The sequence below is a fragment of the Mustela nivalis genome (assembly GCF_964662115.1).
Source record: "Mustela nivalis genome assembly, chromosome: 10".
NCBI classification, from domain to species: Eukaryota; Metazoa; Chordata; class Mammalia; order Carnivora; family Mustelidae; genus Mustela; species Mustela nivalis.
The window spans coordinates 102,121,948-102,142,582 of NC_139029.1; the positions used below are offsets into that span (position 1 = coordinate 102,121,948).

General features: G+C 38.3%; 1 protein-coding gene across 3 annotated transcripts in view; it reads right to left on the reverse strand.

Moving 5' to 3' along the window:
• The window catches only part of MAGI3 (membrane associated guanylate kinase, WW and PDZ domain containing 3), a 231,521-nt gene that overhangs the window by 88,032 nt on the left and 122,854 nt on the right, over positions 1-20,635 (reverse strand). For all 3 annotated transcript variants that reach the window (XM_082685037.1, XM_082685036.1, XM_082685038.1), the window contains exon 2: positions 435-551. In XM_082685037.1, the coding sequence (XP_082541163.1) occupies positions 435-551 (117 nt within the window). The remainder of the gene's footprint in view (positions 1-434; positions 552-20,635) is intronic.

Genomic DNA, 20,635 nt, shown 5'->3' on the forward strand with positions numbered 1-20,635 from the left:
TTTTATTCCTTTGGGGAAGAGGCAGATCTTAAAATTAGCAATGTCCTAATAATGAATACAAAAATGTTTGTTCTCTGTGTATGAGGCACTGAGAGTGAAAAAGTTTATTATTTTTTCTTATTGAATAAACATTTGGAACTGAATTACAGAAGAAAATTTAGTTAGCAGAATATACATAGATAGTCTTAAATTCTTAAAGTCTAATGACTGTTTTTAAAGTTACAACATAGAATCTTCCAGTTTTTCTACTTTAAAAACAAAAGACCTGCATGTCCTTGGAAAACTTTCTCCTTACCCAATTTTTGTTTCCTTCCAGTGCCCCAACTCAGTCTTCCCAATTTGGCATGAGATACTCTATTGAATTACTTCTACATGTTCGATTAGTTAAATAAGGATACGTTGCCCTACCTTCTTTTATTCAGTCTCATACTTACATGGAATTGTTCTCAGGTAGAGATTATCTCTGATCACTTGCTGCAATTTGTGGTCAATTGATCCTTTCTGAAACTGAAGACTCAGGTAATGTCGCAAATCTTTATTAATGACTTTGCCTACGAGAAAAACCACAGAAGACATCACATAACTGATAGATCTCCAGTTAAATATTGACATTAGTGATTGAATACCCTTAAACCATTTAGCTATAGACAAGACAAGAAGAAATCAGAGTATTTTGCTAAAAACATTGTTTTCTAAAAACAAATGATTAGAGTACTATAATTAATAATATGTACCTATACTACCTAATGTGGGCAAAATTTAACAACAGTAGGGGAGGGACAAGGTATAGATCAGAGAATATGACAAATACCCAAGATAATTTCCATTTATGGCTTTAAATGCCATCTATATACTGACAACTTCTACGTTCTTATCATGTCTCCATCCCTGACCTATGTCCACCAGGCTCCAAAGCCATCAAACTCATTCATATACACTGCAGATATATTTGAAAGTCAAACAAGCACCTCAAATTTCAGCTAGCCAAAACAGAACTCTTAATTCCACTCTCCAGCAATTTTTCCTCTGCTCTACTTTTCCTTGTCTTAGCAAATAATAGCACCATCAATCCAGCAGAACAGACCCAAAGGCTGTAAGTCATCAGAAGTTTCTGATTTCTCCTTTCACTTCTATCCCTCAGATCCAATCAGTAGCAACTTTTGTCAATTCTACCTCCAAAACATGCTTCATGTCCACTTCTCTCCATTTCCAGAGCCTCCATCATTTCCCATCTCGAATTCTGCAACAGACTTCTAATCTGTCTCCCTGTATTCATTCTTGCCTCCTTCTGCTCCCACCACTTACACAGAAGCCAGGTGAGATTTTGAACATAAACCAGATAATCACCACTCTGTTTAGTGCCCCCTCGCCAATGACTTCTTTTTGCACTCGGGATAAAATCCAAACTTCCACATGGTCTAGCTCTGTCATTCTCTGACTCAAACCCATTCACTAGCCACCCACTAGCCATGCTTCCTCCCACAATGGCCATCTTCCAAAAGGCCAAATGGACCCTACTTTGGATCCTTCTGCCTATCTCTGACTGCAAAAACATTTGCTGTCCACTCACTTGACTCCTAAACACAAGGTGATTTAATAAGAGGATGAAAGAGGGTTTTTTGGGGGGGGAGGGGTGGGAAATAAAAAGAGGACTATCAGAGGTCTCAAAAACATGTTAAGCAGAAAAATAGAGGATTACAGAAATCTGATAGCCGTGAATTTATAGTAAGGGTTGAACTTAAGTGAAGACCAAAGCCATCCAAACACTGTTCACTAGATAAGACTTCACATGGTTACAAAAGGACAATGCTACAACATAATGGATTACTATACTGGGTAAGAAACGACTAGGCAATTAAAATACACTCTTTGATTTATCTGGAACAGCTTAATTATGACAAGGATAGATAAGCCAAAAGATTACTACAGATCAATTCATTCTTTTAACTATCATTCCATGATGTAGCATTTCTAGTCCCCCCACTTTTTGGTCTTCTCTCACAGGTATAAACAAGCATAACCAAATGAGAGGATGTTAATTCAAGCAGGAAACCAGGGTGCTGCTAAAGTTTAGAGATAACATTCGGATCCTAAACTAATAAACACAAAGCAAAAAGTCCCCGTTTTGCCTTGTCAAAAATAGATCCTGAGGAAGGGTGACCCCTCTGTGATCAAAGAAGAAAGCCTGAAAGATATTTACAGGGATAACACAGAAGAAGCCCTGGTTACAGAACTGGTTTCTGCCAGGCATTCAGGGGTTCTACCAACCCAAGTTCCATTTAGATGGAATCATATTATGCCGTTTCTTATTTTTATCACAGTATTTGTTCACTGCTGGGTGGAAAAAAAACATAATTCATAATCAATACTGTATCGTCCAAGAACGAAGAAATAGACCCTCAACTCTATGGTCAACTAATCTCCAACAATGTCCAATGGAAAAAAGTCTTTTCAACAAATGGTGTTGGGAAAATTGTGGACAGCCACATGCAAAAGAATGAAACTGTACCACATTCTTATACCACACACAAAAATAAACTCAAAATGGATGAAAGACCTAAATGTGAGACAGGAAATCCATCAAAATCCTGTAGGAAACACAGCCACAACATGTTTGACCTCAGTCACAACAATTTCTTGTTAGACACGTCTCCAAAGGCAATGGAAACAAAAGCAAAAATGAACTCTTGGGACTTCATCAGGATAAAAAGCTTTTGCACAGCAAAGGAAACATTCAACAAAGTCAAAAGCAACCTATGGAATGGGAGAAGATATTCACAAATGACTTATCGGATAAAGGGCTAGTATCTAAAATCTATAAAGAATTTATCAAACTTGGGGCACCTGGGTGGCTCAGTGGGTTAAAGCCTCTGCCTTTGGCTCAGGTCATGATCTCAGGGTCCTAGGATCGAGCCCCACATCGAGCTCTCTGCCCAGCGGGAAGCCTGCTTCCTCTTCTTTCTCTGCCTGCCTCTCTGCCTACTTGTGACCTCTGTCTGTCAAATAAATAAATATTTAAAAAAGATTTATCAAACTTAACAAGAAAGAAAAATCAAGTCAAAAAATGGGCAGAAGACATGAACAGACATTTCCTCAAGAAGACATACAAATGGCCAATAGACAAATGAAAAATGCTCAACATCACTAGACATCTGGGAAATACAAATCAAAACCACAATGAGATACCACCTCACACCAGTCAGAATGGCTGAAATTAACAACTCAAGAAACAACAGATGTTGGCGAGGATGTGGAGAGAGGGGAATCCTTACTCTGTTGTTGGGAATGCAAGCTGGTACAGGCTTTCTGGAAAACAGTATGGAGGCTCATCAAAAAATTAAAAATAGAACTATCCTATAACCTAGCAACTGACTACTAGGTATTTTTATCCAAAGGATGCAAACATAGTAACTCGAAGGGGCACCTGTACCCCAATGTTTATAGCAGCAATGTCCGAAACCATGGAAAGAGCCCAGATATCCATCAACAGAGGAATGGATAAGAAGATGTAGTGTGTAGACACACACACACAGAGGAATATTACTCAGCCATCAAAAAGAATGGAATCTTGCCATTTGCAATGACATGGATGGACCTAGAGGGTATTATGCTAAGTGAATTAAATCAGTCAGAGAAAGACAAATGCCACATAATTTCACTTATATGTGGAGTTTAAGAAAAAAACAGATGAACACAGGGAAAGGGAGGGAAAAATAAAATAAGATGAAAACAGAGAGAGAGACAAATTACAAGAGACTCTTAACTGTAGGAAACAAACTGAGGGTTGCTGGAGGGGAGGTTGGTGGAAGAATGGGGTAACTGGGTGATGGGTGTTAATGAGAGCACGTAATGGAATGAGAACTAGATGTTACATGCAACTGATGAATCCCTAAATTCTACCCCTGAAACTAATAATGCAGTATATGTTAACTAAACTGAATTTAAATTAAAAGAATACCATATAGTCTCATTTCTTATTGAACAAAAACATACCCAATAATGAGTTTATTTAGTCCAAATGCTTTGTAATAAATATTATACAAAAGCTTTGATGGGTTGTTACATAGGTACTTAAAAGTTTTAGTGATATTTGTGGATGTTTAGAGCTCTTGGATAGAGAATGCATCACTGTTTTTTCCCATTTAAAATAATATAGTACTGGCTCCAATATCTAAAAATCCTCTATCCAACATATTTTCATGAATATTACTTCATCTGTGTATTCTATATAATGCCTCTAATTCAAGGATAATGCCTTGATAATGCCTCTAATTCAAGAAGATGGCACAAGTCAACACTTTTTTTTTTCTAACCCAGCTTTTGTGTTTTAATTTGAAACTTTCCTGTAAAATATGGTATAGCTCACAGAGGTAACCATATAGTGCTAAGAATTCAGACTGGATTTTAATCCAATTAAAATAACAGCCATTAAATCAGATATAATTAAAGACAACGCCCTAATAAAAGACATAGATCACGAGTTACAGCTTAAAGGGGCTTCTTACAGTGGAAATGAAGTTAAAACACCTCGTTTCCTGTTCCAAAGGCCTACAAGATCTTAAGACTGGGAGGCTAGTTAAAGCAAAAAACTAGATTTAAAGAATGGTACCTAGGATTACCTGGGCTGGAACTGCGCTCACTCTCAATTACCACCCCTTGCTGGGGTTCTGGATGCAGTGATGAAATGCATAGTTGCCAAGAACGGGGTAAGGGACAATTTCATGAATGTGATATTTTACTTCAAATGTGCAAGTCATTCAAAGAAGTCATCACACATCTTCAAGGATGAGGACAAAATATTACAAACAGCAGTGAAATGTCAATTATAAAAGATTAACAACTTATACAGGGTTGGCCTTCTTTCAGATTAATAATTAACAGTAAAATACAATGGATATTGTAGTCATCATGGACTTCCTTGCCTCAAGAAACCAAAGACCTTCTGTAAGGGGACATAGTATTATGGTTCCCTCTTTGATAGGATTTCAAGGAATTTGTTTAAAAAAACAAAAACTCCAAATATCCTGAGTAGGCAGATGACTGTGGAATTACTAGAAGGCCAACAGAAACGTTAACTCACAAAAACACTGCTGAGTAAATCTATATTATCAAGTTGTATATAAAAGTCAGCCTTTTATTTAGGCAGAGTTTCACAGAAACTTGACATTTCAAGGGTATGAAAAACATTTACTTGGGGTTAATGCAGTTGTTGCTAAACAAGGAAGGGGAAAAGATTCTTCATAATTTAGCATTCTTACCCAGCCAGCCTTTGCTTTAAGTGTTAAATTATTCCCTGACTTCTAAGTGATTTATTAAGTTTATTCATGAAACACAAAAATGGATCGATATATCTTACACAAACAGCTCAGGTGGGGAAAAGTCTGTAATTGAAATCTCAATCATATGAATAAATCCAGACACTCAAGTTTCAACATACAAATCCTTAGTCAAAAGAACCCATCATTACAAATCCATACTTTCTGAGTATATGCAAATTAATATTCACTAGCAGGTCTCTCTGGGGAATCTGTGTGTAGAGATACCAGTTACAAGTTAGATAAACCCTATGGGGTGCCAGTATGGGAGTAGCCGTTCAACCAGTTGTAAACTGGTCTCATTGTCAACATTTCACTGCCTTTTCCATAAGGATAGTCTAAGAGACTTTGCCAACCACTTCATAAAGACAAGATGGCGCATGACTTTACTATTCTCTAATCCAGTAGTTAATTATAAAATTGAGCACAGGGGATGAGATGAGTTTGACATATCTTGTTCTTATGAATTCACATGGATTCATGGTGATCATTCCATTCTTTTTTAAATACTTAAAATATTTTATATTTGTTCAATCTCTTCAAATTTTGTCATAGTTTCAAGTTAAGGCAATAGACTTGAGTTTTTATGATCAACTTCACACCTTTTGGAAACTGGAACATTGGTTTCCCTTCAGTTTCCTGGTACTTTCCATATTCTCCATAATTTCATAAAGAATATTGACAATAGCTCTGAGATCAAATCTTCAGTGCCTTTAACTCCTGAGAGGCAGTTTAGTTGAGTTTTGAAAATGTAAATTCATTTAAACTGAATGAAACTTTTATGACCTTCTCACTTTTAAAAAATTTAATTTCTCCCATTTCAGGCTGTTTGTTTTCCTTTTACTATTTGAAAAGTAATTCTGCTAGTTCAAGATTATGGAAGCAAAGCAAAAATGGTACATGTCTGATTTCTGCCTACAAACAGCTAATATTAACAACATCTTCCGACAGCAGGCCTACCTCTTCCTTCCTGTTGCTCTTGCTCCAGACAACAAACTTAAAAGCATTTTGTGCTCTCTGAAGTATCTTAGCTCCTTTTGAGCTTTGGTCTGTAGAGAAGAAAATTCTTAAATGCTCATTTCTTTTTTTTTTTTAATTACTTCTATTAACATATAATGAATGTATCATTTGACCCAGGGGTACGGGTCTGTGAATTGTCAGGCTTACACACTTCACAGCACTCACCATAGCATATACCACCCCCCCCCCCCCCGCCAAATGTCTATAACCTAACCACTCTCTCCCTACCCCCCTACGCCCAACAACCCAAAGTTTGTTTTGCTAGATTAAGAGTCTCTTACGGGGGGCGCCTGGGTGGCTCAGTGGATTAAGCCGCTGCCTTCGGCTCAGGTCATCATCTCAGTGTCCTGGGATTGTCCTCTGCTCAGCAGGGAGCCTGCTTCCCCCTCTGTCTCTGCCTGCCTCTCTGCCTACTTGTGCTCTCTCTCTCTGCCAAATAAAATAAATAAAATCTTAAAAAAAAAAAAAAAAAGAGTCTCTTACGGTTTGTCTCTCTCCCGATCCCATCTTGTTTCATTAAATGCTCACTTCCTACAGTCTACTTAGCTCTGTATAAATGTGATTATGTGCTCCTTCCATTTGCCAATCATAAACATCTTTTTTAAAAAAATGTGAGCTGCTTAGAGCTTTCTGTGTTCCCATAAAGCATTTCCTTATATAACTTTTCTTTAAGACATCTCTAGTCTTGGGGAGCATGGGTGGCTCAGTCAGTGAAGTGTCTGCCTTCAGCTCAGAGTCAGGATCCCTAGATCCTGGGATAAAGCCTGGCGTCAGGTTTCCTGCCCAGCACGAAGCCTGCTTCTCCCTCTCCCTCTCCCCTCCTCTATGCGTTCTCTCTCTCTCTCTCAAATAAATAATTAAAATCTTAAAAAAAAAAAAAAAATCTCTAGTCTCGGAACCACACCTAGAGATGTGATAAACTTTTAAAAATCAGTTGTCCTCAACAGCAAAAAAGTACGGGTATAACCATGTCCTAGTTCTCTTCCTTACTATAGGACAGCCTAGTGACTTTCCCCAATAAACTGTTCGATCTAACTAGCTCAACACAATGAATGTTACTCATTAGTCCTTTCCCATTAGCCCTAGAGGTGTATTTTAGTGCTTCTTCCACCTCTTGAGCTCTACAGTAGTAAGAGAAAGCTGCATGAAAGTGGTAAGAGGATATACAGAAGTTTAACTCCTTGGTTAAGGTGGGATGCCCCTAAAACAAAATAAATCAAATGGTAGTCTACTTGTTTGTGAAACTGTTAATGGTATTTGAACAAGTCTTCTCGGGACACCTGGGTGGCTCAGTCGGTTAAGCATCTGCCTTCAGCTCAGGTCATGGTCCCAGCATCCTGGAACTGAGACCTGGATAGGGTTCCTGCTCAGCAGAGAACCTGCTTCTCCCTCTCCCTCTGCCTGACGCTCTGCCTACTTGTGTTCTCTCTCTGTCAAACAAATAAATAAAATCTTTTTAAAAAAGGACTTCTCTAGAAAGTCAACCTACACATTTCACAGTAAAATATAATCTATGACACAGAAGTTATTCAAAGTTATTTTTTAAAAAGATTTCTTATTTATGTATTCTGAGAGAGAAAGCGCGCACACAGGTGTGCTGGAAGGGCAGAGGAAGGGGGAGAAGCAGGCTCCCCACAGAGCAAGGAGCCTGATGGAGGGACTGATCCCAGGACGCTGGAATCATGACTCAAGAGAAAGGCAGATGCTTAACTGACTAAGCCACCCAGGTGCCCCCAAAATTACCTTATACAGTTGTTGGACATACATGTTTGTCAGCTGAGCACCAAGCCATGATGTGTTTTTACAGAGTTAGTTCTAGTATCTAGCACACAAAGTGAGTGAATCAGTTGAATTTTGTATTTGTGATTTTCATTTGACCCTCTCTATCCTTGAATACACAAAATTTTACAAGAGAATACTTACATGATAAAGCACTTTATAGTAGTCCATATACAACTTTATCCTAAACTGTTTCTTAAGCAATGAAACTGATTTTGACTATCAAAACACTAAAATAAATTTTCATTGAGGCAGCATGATCTGTAAGTCTTTAAAAGTAGGTTTAATTATAGTTTATATGCTAATTCCTTAAATTCTGTTCTTTATTTATTAATACTTTTAAATATATTCACAAAATGGTATCTGGCTGTCCTGAAATATAAAATAAGGCTAAATTAACCATTCATACCTACTGTGTTCTAGCACCACTGGAGATAACTAGTCCAAGCAGGAAAAAAAAAAAAAAAAAACCACCCAAACCCTTCTGCTTTTCTTAGGGGGAAGATGTAGGAATGAGAAGAGTATAGGAAATAGAGATCCCTAGGACTTATTTTAGAAATGTTATTATATATACTACATGCTATGTGCTTTCACTCCATGAAAACCTTTGAGGTTGGTGTTATTATTGTTCCCACTTTAGAGAGAAGGGACTGAGGTATAAAGAGGTTAAGTAACTTGGCCAAGGTGACATCATTAAAGGTAGAAGACCTGGGATCTGAACCCAGTCAGCCTAGCTCCAGAACCTGTCCTGGAGTACTGTGTTAAATGCCCAGCCCCCACCTATCCATCTGTCTATCTATATCTTTTGATGAACTTCTTCTCTTGCATAAGCTTATTATGAGAACGGGAGCTTACATGAACTCTCTCAGTAGAGTTCCTTGAAACAGCTGCAACTACCGTATAAACAAGGCTGCACAGAGTCCTGGGTAGTAGGCACCTGGGGCTAAAGCAGGGAATGAGAGCTCACCCAAATGAAACCTGAAGCCTCGCAGGTTAAATGAACATTGAAGAAGACATTTCAAACACAAGAGCATTAGGAAATATTAGCATAGAGCACTGTGGGAATCCACAATTTAGATTCTAAGTCAGGGCAGCCCGGGAAGACAATGTCACTAAGTAAGTTACAGTGGAGCTGAATCCTGAAGGATAAACAGGAGCTAGCTGGGCCAAAAAAAAAGGGGAGGAGGGGAGTCGAGGGAATGGGACATACAAAGACACTTACTCGCGGTGGGAAAGAACACAGTGCTTACAGGAAGGGAGAGAAATCCAGTATAGCTGGTTCTTAGAAAGTGAGGAAGAATTCCCACAAGCTGAGACAAGAGTTCTGGGGACCAGTGGGTTGACTAGCACTTTACAACAATAAGAACAACCACAACTTAAGCCTGACACCAAGGCCCTTAATAATTGCTTTACGCTAACAACTACGGATATGTTCTTACTGGCCTGGCCACCTCAACATTTTGTACTTCCAATGTTATCTCATTATTTCTGTTCTGTCTTCTATCTCTACATCCATGGTTCAAAAGTTGGAGAACACGTACCTACAGAAACCTTTATGCCTCTGTCATCAGAGGCAAGTAGGAACGTAATGAATTTTTTTTTCTTTTCTCCCCCCCCCAACAGGTAAATTTTACCATTTAATTTTTTTAAAATTTTTTTATTTTTTATAAACATATATTTTTATCCCCAGGGGTACAGGTCTTTGAATCGCCAGGTTTACACACTTCACAGCACTCACCATAGCACATACCCTCCCCAATGTCCATAATCCCACCCCCCTTCTACCAACCCCCCTCCCCCCAGCAACCCTCAGTTTGTTTTGTGAGATTAAGAGTCACTTATGGTTTGTCTCCCTCCCAATCCCATCTTGTTTCATTTATTCTTCTCCTACTCCCTTAACCTCCCATGTTGCATCACCACTTCCTCATATCAGGGAGATCATATGATAGTTGTCTTTCTCTGCTTGACTTATTTCACTAAGCATAATATCCTCTAGTTCCATCCATGCCGTTGCAAATGGCAAGATTTCATTTCTTTTGATGGCTGCATAGTATTCCATTGTGTATATATACCACATCTTCTTTATCCATTCATCTATTGATGGACATCTAGGTTCTTTCCATAATTTGGCTATTGTGGACATTGCTGCTATAAACATTCGGGTGCACGTGCCCCTTTGGATCATTACGTTTGTATCTTTAGGGTAAATACCCAGTAGTGCAATTGCTGGGTCATAGGGTAGCTCTATTTTCAACATTTTGAGGAACCTCCATGCTGTTTTCCAGAGTGGCTGCACCGGCTTGCATTCCCACCAACAGTGTAGGAGGGTTCCCTTTTCTCCACATTTTCGCCAGCATCTGTCATTTTCTGACTTGTTAATTTTACACGTAATGAATTTTTAAAATAATGTATATAATTAAATTCTGACTCGGTCCCAAATCTGAAAAGCATGAAATACTCTGGAGTCGCTTGAGCCACTGGTTGGTGTCCAGTACTGTCCCGAGTTACAGTCTGAAGAAACCCAGAGCAAAGCAATCACGCGACGCTGCCATCTGCCACAGAACCCTGCTGCCCTCCCCCAACCCGCCTCAGTCAGGAGAAAGTCTCCTGCTCATGGAGGTCATAGTCAGCGTCGATTTTATCCCCAGCTTTATAGAGATAATACTGACATACAACACAGGGAAGTTTAGGGTGTACGATGCCATGATTTGATACACACATATGCTGTGAAATCGTTACTGCAATCAGGTTACCTGGCACCTCCAACTTCCCACATAATTATCATTTTTTTGTGTGTAGATGGTGATAAGAAGTAAGATCTATTCTCTTAACTTTCAAGTATATAACCCAATATTGTTAAGTTACAGCTACCATGTTAGGTACAGTCATGTTAGTTAGTCACCCAGAACCTACTCGTCTTACAGATGGAAATTTGTACCCATGGACCAACATCTCTCCATTTTCCCCACCTTCAGTCCCTGGCAACCACCCTTTTGCTCTCTATTTCCATGAGTTTGGCTTTCCTAGAATTAGTAAGAGAACACACAAGTAAAAAAACACACAGTAGTTGTCTTTCTCTGTCAGAGGTCACATTTTTTGGCTACATTACATATTTATGGCAATTGTTAAAATGGGAGGGTCCATTCTCCAATGGTTTCTGAGAGCAGCCACCACAAATACACAGGTCACATTTCATCTTACTGCCTGGGGTCCTATGTCACAGGCAGTCTGAGGTCAAGTCTGCTGTTCCGTACCTGGTTCTTGCCCTGTGCACCCAAGAAAGGTTTTCTTTTTTCCCTCCCTTCCTTTCTTTCCTTCCTTTCCTCCTTCCCTTCTTCTCTGCCTCCGGAACTGAGAGCGTAGCTAAACAAAGAATTCTTTGGTTTAGGTAGACTATACATCTGAAAAACCTCTGAACTGTACCGAACTAAATATATTCATTCCTGAATGCCTAATACTGCGTAGTACATGTAGAATTCAATGTTAATGTGGCACTGAACTCGTTTCATTATATTCAAATTATGTGTAAGTAAAACACATTATCATGCTTTTTAAAGAAGTTTTTATGGTTTTTATTAGTTTAAACAAAGCAAGTATTTCAGGGTAGGATATATTTGCAAATAACGATCATCTCTCTGAAGAAAACTCGGATGCATGGCCAGGATCAGAATTATAAAGAAAAAGAGTGGGTGTCCCAGAGGAAAATGTCATTGTACCTCTGTATGCTCTTACTTCTGAGGCAACTACACTGCTTCAGTTAACACCCTGCCCTACCCTTTGAACCTTCACCTCCAACTATTACCACAGGTTTCAGTTTTCTGTCTACTCTACCAGGCACCTCCCAGTGTTGTGTACATATACTGTCAGAGCAAAAGGTCTACACACTGGCCACTTGTCCCCCTGCTCTTTGAAGCCAAGACCCAAGCAGAGCTCTGAAGTCCGCAGCAAGAAGCTCCTGTTTTCATCTTTCCTCCCTGCTGGTTCTTGCTACAGAACAGTGGGGCACACTTCAGCCTCCCTCGCTGGGTCTTAGGCCTGTATGAAGTCAGGAACTCTTATTTAACTCTCTTCTCCACGATGCCTAACGTAGTGCTGCGTAAACACTTCTCTTAAACACACCAAACTAACTTTTTAAATAATATTGTTGCTATACTGATAGACTTTCAAATGAAATCCATCTCAGAAAAAATACTTCTACTGTAATTCTTAAAGACAAGGAAATCTTTTCATAAAGCAGCAGCATTAAAAATAATGTTTTCAGTGTAACAATGTGGTCAAATGCTTAGGATATATTTTAAGTGAGAAAAGCAGGTTGCAACACAGAATATTCATTTTGACCTCAAACTGAAACAATCTCAGGACATGCAAATAAACATACATAAGACAAACTCGTATTTAAATACTTAAAAATACTAAGAGTATTACTACAGGGTATAATTATTGGGTAATTTTCTTTAAAATAATTTAAAATAAATTTCTTTAAAATAATTATTGTATAGTTTTCTTTAAAAACTATTTTCCTCATGGTTTTTATATTTGCAAATTTTTTACAGTGAGAACCTATTGCTATAATATGAAAAAACTTTTAGAAAGCAGATTGTATTTTCAAAAACTGTGCCCTTCAAAGGTCATTAGTGGAAAAGGAAGCTTGACCCATGGCCCTAACATGACCAAGAAATGTGCTAGAAATCTACGTGAATGCTGAGACTATTTGTATGGTTTTCTTTTAATCATTTTTTTAAAGATTTTATTTATTTATCAGAAAGAGAGAGGGGGAGAGAGCGAGCACAGGCTGACAGAATGGCAGGCAGAGGCAGAGGGAGAAGCAGGCTCCGCGCTGAGCAAGGAGCCCGATGTAGGACTCGATCCCAGGATGCTGGGATCACGACCTGAGCCAAAGGCAGCCGCTTAACCAACTGAGCCATCCAGACGTCCCTAATCATTTGTTTTTAATAAGTGTTGTTTTTGGGGTGCCGGGGTAGCTCAGTCAGTTAATTATAATTTTTGAAGTTTTTAAGCTAAAGGCTGCTTTTATCTAAATGCTTTTCCTTTAAGATACTAAGCCCTTGGGATGCCAGGGTGGCTCAGTTGGTTAAGCATCTCACTCTTGATTTTGGCTCAGGTCACGATCTCAGGATCATGAGATCAAGCCTCACGTCAGGCTCTGTGCTGGGTGTGGAGTCTGCTTAGGATTCTCTGTCTCCCTCTCTCTCTACCCCTCCCCTCCACTCATGTTTGTGTTTACCCATCTCTCTCTCACTCAAAAATAAACAAAAATAAAAGATAAATTGAGGTATATTATTAAAAAAATTAGTATTATTTTTATCCTACTAGGTTAAATTGCAACCATTTTGCTTTTAACTGAAACTCTCAAAATCGATAAGCTACAGAACTAAAATCTACATTTGAAAAATAAGACAGAAATCTTCAGTCTAGAAAAGACATGACAAAAATCACAATTTTCCCTTAAGAACTCATTTATCAGGAAGAACAAAGTAAAATGAACCTTCCTAGCAGAAGACAGTGGAAAAAATAAAGAATAAATCATCAAAAGTGGGTCCTTTTCTTTTTGAGGCTCTTATTTGATGGGATCATGTGGATTTAGTACTTAAAGAAAAACAGTATTTGTAAAATACTATCCTGTGGCTATTTACAATTTTTTCTTTGTGACACTCATGTCAGGAATCATTAGCAAACCTGTCATAATGCCAGATAACCAGTGTCTGCTTGGCACACCAATATCTGAATCACAGTATTAATGCTTCATCCTTTTGACAAGAGGGTACAAAGCCACCTATTGCGCACTGTCATTTTACCAAAAACAGAATAACTGGGTTATATGCTTCAACAGAATGTCCAAGACTTGAGGTGGAAGATCAGTTACTAAGGTTTCATTATAACAGCTGATACAGACAGCTGCAAGGGAATACAGAGGTATTTGATTAGAGCTCTGACCAGAACAATGGATACTAGAGAGTTCCTATTTTTAAGATACATCATTATGTAAACAATCTCAACCTCTGGGTTTGAGTAGTAGAATAAATATAGTTAATCACTATTAAATAAGCAATTCCACAGCCTCTTCTTCTCTGATTGATTTTAAATAAGAGACTTTATATGAATCCTTAGAAATTTTCTAAAGTAGGTGGTTAAAGGTCCTATAAATTATAGTATATACCAAAAGTGATTTGACTCTAGTGGGAATCAACACTCATTAAAATTATTTAAGCATTTCCCATTTTCATTTCTAATCTCTATGTTTAATCAGGAACATATTTTGAAAGATTTTAAAGTTATCCTTAAAAATACGGTTATAAAAAACGTCAAAATTCCAAAGAAACATTTTGGAGGATAAATGGCCACTTCTATGCACATCCCCCGTTTAGATTTCTCCACCAAGACTACTTTCCCCCACTCACCCTACCTGTAAGGCTGAGTGAATCAGGGCCTTCCAGAAAATGTCAGCAGATCCATAGACTTCCATTTCCCATTAAAGGATAGGAAGGAAAGAAGGAAGAAATCAATACCCCTAAAAAAATAAACCAATGGCAAGAAATAAATCTATTCCAGAAGACGATGGAATTGCTATAAATTCCAGCATCAGTTAGTCAGAACTAAGAAACTGCACACTCTAAGAACCATAATCAAGAGTACTAAGTGGCGTTATCTAGCTTGATAATCTTGAATTTAGGTTCAAGTACTAAAAGAAAATCTTTTGGGTTATTGGCAGTTATCAGTCACTTTTACCAAAATGAAACAAAATAAAACACCCACAAAACCCCAAAACAAACAAACAAAACAAAAAAACCCCAAACTCTGTTTCCAGTACAGAAGAAATGAGGAATAATCAAAAACTGAAGGAAAAAATATTATAATGTAAACCTGAAACTAATATATAACACTGTATGTTAATTGCACTGGAATTAAATTTTTAAAAAGTTGAATTAGCTATGGATATCTATCAAAGTGGAAAGCTATGTAGCTATAAAAGAAGAAATTAGACTATAAAAAATTAATCAAAAAAGGGGGAAGAAAGTTAATCTCTGTCCATCCAACATTAACTTTAAGGGAGACAAAATACTGAGAAAATACCAGAAGCTGAGAGGCAATGCTCTAGCTCATAAGCCCAGCACATTCGGCAGACACTGAATAGGAAACATTCAGAAGGGCCCCAAAGATTTCTCCAGCTCACATGGGTTCTGGGAGGGCATAACAGGGTTGAAGGAAGAATTTGTTAGCCAAGCACTGCGATTTTTCTTGTCCTAGGGCCTTAAGTGGGAGGTATGATGGCAACAGGCAAACCTACTTCAAAGCTGCAGACCAGAGTGACTTTGAGAGTGGAATGATACATGCTGATCTCCAAAACAAAATGTGTGAGCTGCTGCTCCCCATTCCTAACAGCAGAGGACAGAAAGTTCAGAGAGAAACGGTGACAAAGTCCCCAAAATGTAGCTGCCCTTTGCACTGGCTTGCTCCCTAAGGCCCTGTACCTCACCAGACATCTGAAGCTATAAAGAGAGGCTAGATACTTCTACATCAAGCTGGAGAGTTCATGTGCTAATGATAAAAGCCAAGGGGAACCCAGGGACATAGGAAAGGTACTAAAGAAATAGCACAGATGGGCTCTAAGCAGAGAAATAACAAGAGCAGACACGGGTGTATTAAAAACTAACTGGGGAATACACAGGGGAAGGAGCCAAAAACAGCCGAGGGTCACTGTCCAGGTGAGAGATGATTTAGATCAGCAGTCATACTGGAGAAGAAAAACAGATTTGAGACTCACCGCATATACCGCATATATGAAAAGATTTTCAACACGAAACACTATCCTTAGAAGAAGTGGTTGTGGTGCCTGGGTGTCTCAGTCCATTAAGCGTCTGCCTTGGGCTTAGGTCATGATCCCAGGGTCCTGGGGATGGAGCCCCGCATCAGGCTCCCTGCTGAGCTGCCCCCCCCCACTAGTGCGCACATGCTCTCTCTCTCTCTTTCTCTCTCTCTCCCCTAAAAATAAATTTTAAAATCCACTAAAAAAAAAAAGTTGTCATATTTGAACCTTACAAAGTCTCAGATTACAGAATGATCTACAAAGTATTTTATTAAAAAAAATACAAAGTATTGTTTGGAGAAGACATGTTAGCCTAAACCAATTGCTTTCAGAGATAAGCTAACACAACTGCATAGCTGGGGGGGGGGGGGCAGTGGGGAGGATGCAAATAAAGTAAGAAGATGTAGGGATTATTTTTTGCGGTAGGACTTCACAGTTGCATGTGGAAGCTGATGCTGGCAAGCAATCTTTCAATAATCACTCGAACAAAATGACTCAGTCCATGCTTAGGTTATGAGATCATGAATACATGCCAACAGAAGTGTACTAATTGTACTTGTGGCTGGGACAGCATTATACACGGATTTTAAAAATGCAGTATCTCAAGTGACTTGGATGGAAAGGAGAGGGTTATCTGGAAAGCCATGTTACAGGGCTCATCTCGGTGCTAACAAAATACTCAATGTGTATGCTGAAGAGCTGGAACAAAATTTTTACATAAAATAGTGGGGCAAAGTATTTCTAAATTTTACATATATGTAACTAAATTAGGTATTAAACATAGAAATTGATTCTATCCCTCAAAATTTAGATTCTTGCTGCCTAGTCAAAAAATATTTTTCAAAGTGTCTTTTTAAAAACTGTGGGATAGCTTAACTCCAGGGTCTGCTAATATTTGGACTTAACGTGATATTGTGAATAGAACTCGTAAGCCTTGGCAATCTGAAGAGTGAGGGAAAAAGAGACAATAAAAAAAGATCACTTCAGTTGTCTAACTTGAATCATCAGGTGAATCTGAATTCCATTTAAAAAAAAAAAAGTAGACAAGGGAAAGAACAGTTTTGGGAATTGAAGCAAGAAATTAGGCTATGATTTGGGGGCATGTTATTTGAGATGCTAGTGAGGCAGACTCCATGTGAAAATTTCAAGACATCTGAATTTAGAGCTATAAATTGGGAGTCTTCAGCTCACAGGGATTAACTGACAAAAAGTGGCCTTGGTTGGGATGTGGGGCAATAAGGATCTGATGTACTCCTGATAGGAGTGGCCACCACCTTCCTCAAAGGCATTATGGAAATATCTGTAACATGTATTTGCCTATTCTGACCGAAGAGCTCCACTAAAGGTCTCTTCACACATAAACGTAAACAAATGTATAAGGTGAGTGTTCATCGCAGCATTATTCACAAGGAACTTAAATCTCCAACTACAGGTAACTAAATGATGAAACACACCTTCGAATACTGATGCATCATGGACTCTGACCACACGGTTGAGTAAAACAGAGGAAGCCAGAGAACAATGTTCAGTGCAAAGTGTCGTTTATGAAACAGGTGCACACTTTTTATGTGTCTCTATGCAAAACTGTATTCTAAAATGGGCTCATCTCTGAATGGTGAGAGGTTAAATGATTTTTACCCTCATCTTTGTAATTCTCTATTTGTTTGAGAGGCTTATTGAAAAAATCCAAAGTATACCATTTTTAAAGAAAGCTATAAAGTTTTTTTTTCCTTTTTTCTTAAGTGTTTTAAGAATTAGAACACAATATAATCTTGGAGGTAAACAATAAAAACAGGAGAGGAAGACCACGCTGGCTGAGTACAGCTGGCTTTCCAATTTCAGGGCTGTATAACCAGAAACACATTGTCAAAGTTGGAGCACCATCCCAGGCTTGAGACCAAACAATCAGGCTGGAGAAGTTAGTCCTGAATGACCTAGGCCTGTAATTTGATTAGTGAAGTGACAGTGTGACTGGCTATTTCCAGAGATCACTCACAGAACTGGTTTCTGAACCCTGACTCCAGGACTGGGTGCAATATTGTGATTTAGGACAAGTTGGGGTGTGACCACATCCTAAGGATTAGTAAATCACAAACAAGAAAATAGACCAGAGAAAAATAATTAAATAGTCTGACTATAATAAATATATTTCCCATAAAAAAGAAAAAAAAAAGATATGAGAGAGATCAGCCTCTCCCTTAAAGTAAATAAAACCAAAAGATAGGGGGGTCATAAAACAAAACACGGAGCACTGTGCTGGTGTTGAGGCTATAAAAATCACAATGTAGAACCTGCCTTGGTGTTAATGGTATTATAGACAAGGATAAACAAATAACCAGAAAACTCAGCTAAGAAGCATGTATAAGGTGCAAATTAGTATTTTTACCAGGAGAAAATAAGTAATTGTGTTTGATGGGCAAAGACGGTAAATCTAAGCTTGGGGGTGTGGATGGGGAGGATGGAAAAGGAAGCACAGCAGGCGGCAGAGGAGGAGCGTGCGCAATGGCATGGGGGTAAAGAGAGGGGTGGTTTATTATAAAACCAGTGAACTATCTGGGAAGCTCAGATAACAGCTTTGCTTGGGGAAATGGAGAGTTGGAATATTACTCTGTAGTGAAGAAGTCACTAAAAATTTTACCAGGGGAACAATATAGCCAAACGTGTTTCAGTTGGATCATTCTGGCAACACTGTGGACTACAGAGATAAGAAGAGTTGGAGAGCTGGATTCCAGTGCAGAAAGAACTTAGCCACAATCCAATTAATACCGGCACTAGAAGCAGTAATAGAAGAATCAACACAGCAGAAAATTGGATTGGGTGAACCAGGAGGCAGGCTCAAGAAACATACACTGAACGTAAGAAATTAACCAAGACATGAAGTGAATGCTTGTAGATTTGCAGAGTGCGCTAATTCAAATTATAGGAGTCCCTGAAGGAAAAAGAAATCGAACAATTAATAAACAAGGACTGTAGTTGAAAATTTTTTTAAAAATATGATTGGAAACAGAAAGATTCCCACTGTCTCAAGAAAAAGAAAAACAACAGCATCAAAAAGACACAGATTTAAATTCTTTTAGTTTTTTTGAGGGGGGAGGGGGAAGCTCTATGCTTCCCAAAAGAAAGAATAGATATTTAAAGAGTCAAAATCAAGAGAGATTAAGATGAGAGCTCCATGGTGAAAGACATGATATGACTTGCTTGAAGACAAAGAATCTTTCAGGTTGAGGGGTGGTGGTTAAAAAAATTTTTTTTTTCATCTAACTATCTTTTCTTCAGAGAACAAAGAAAGGAAAACTGAGAACTCTAGGGCTGAAGGTAAAAAAAAACCTTGTAATTTATAGCTGCTGCAGGTAAATGCTACATTATATTGCTATCGTGATGAAAAAATAAGGTGACACATGAAGAAGAAACAAGAGACCTGAGCAAGGTAACAAGACCAATAAATACCAGGAACAGGCACAAGCCACAGACTACCTTGTTTTTCACAGTGGAAAGTCAAAAATTACTGCTTTACAGAAAAAACATAAATTGATCACAATTAGATTGGAAAAAGTCCATGGTAAGTTCAAGACTAACATCAATTCTTCTTTGTGGCTCCTCAAAAACATATATGATTGTATCACCTTGTTACTAACATTTTGAGGCACTTTTGTAATATACACCTTTGGAATTAATGTTTCTAAACTCTCCAAGAAACAATATGATTCACTTATTCCTTAACCTCAGTAAATTTCACAAATAGTACTTTGTTAAACTTTAAATCTAAAACTAAAACCAAGCCCACTTCTGCTGCTCTTGAAAATACTATCTATCCTAGTCAAATGAAGGCCAAGTGGATGACAAAAACCACCACAGAAAATAAAATTATTCTAAATTATCAAGGGTTTTTAAAGATTTTATTTATTTGACAGGCAGAGATCACAAGTAGGCAGAGAGGCAGGCAAAGAAAGAGGGAAACAGACTCCCCACTGAGCAGACAGCCTGATGTGGGGCTCGATCCCAGGACCCTGGTATCATGACCTGAGCCAAAAGCAGAGGCTTTAACCCACTGAGCCACCAGGTGCCCCTATCAAGGGCTTTTAAAGAGTCAGATATGATTATTTTAGATGATATCTTGTAAGACAAATTGGCAAAAAATTGAATAGCCGTGGGGCGCCTGGGTGGCTCAGTGGGTTAAAACCTTTGCCATGGGCTCAGGTCATGGTCCCAGGGTCCTGGGATCGAGTCCCACATTGGGCTCTCTGCTCAGCAGGGAGCCTGCTTCCTCCTCTCTCTCTTCCTGCCTCTCTGTCTACTTGTGATCTCTGTCAAATAAATAAATTTTTTTAAAAAATTAAAAAAAAATTAAAAAGCCGTTAGTGATAAGACTGAATGAAGGTGCCTTGAGTTTTTGTCTTAAACTCTGTTTACTATTTTTTATAATTAAAAACAAACTAGAAAAAGCCCAAACAAAAATATGTGGCTATACTTTGTTCGTAACTATGAAGACAAAAATATATCCATTAATAATGACTGAAAGCGAATTTGCAGACATGAAAACATGTTCAGTTCTATTTCTAGGAAGCTGTGTATATTTTTAATATAAAATTTTATGAAAAACAGATACAAAAAGATTCACAGTTGGCTCTATAAAAACGAAGTGCACCATTTTTCTTCTCAAAGATTGAATAATATTTAAGCAGTACGGCTATATTTA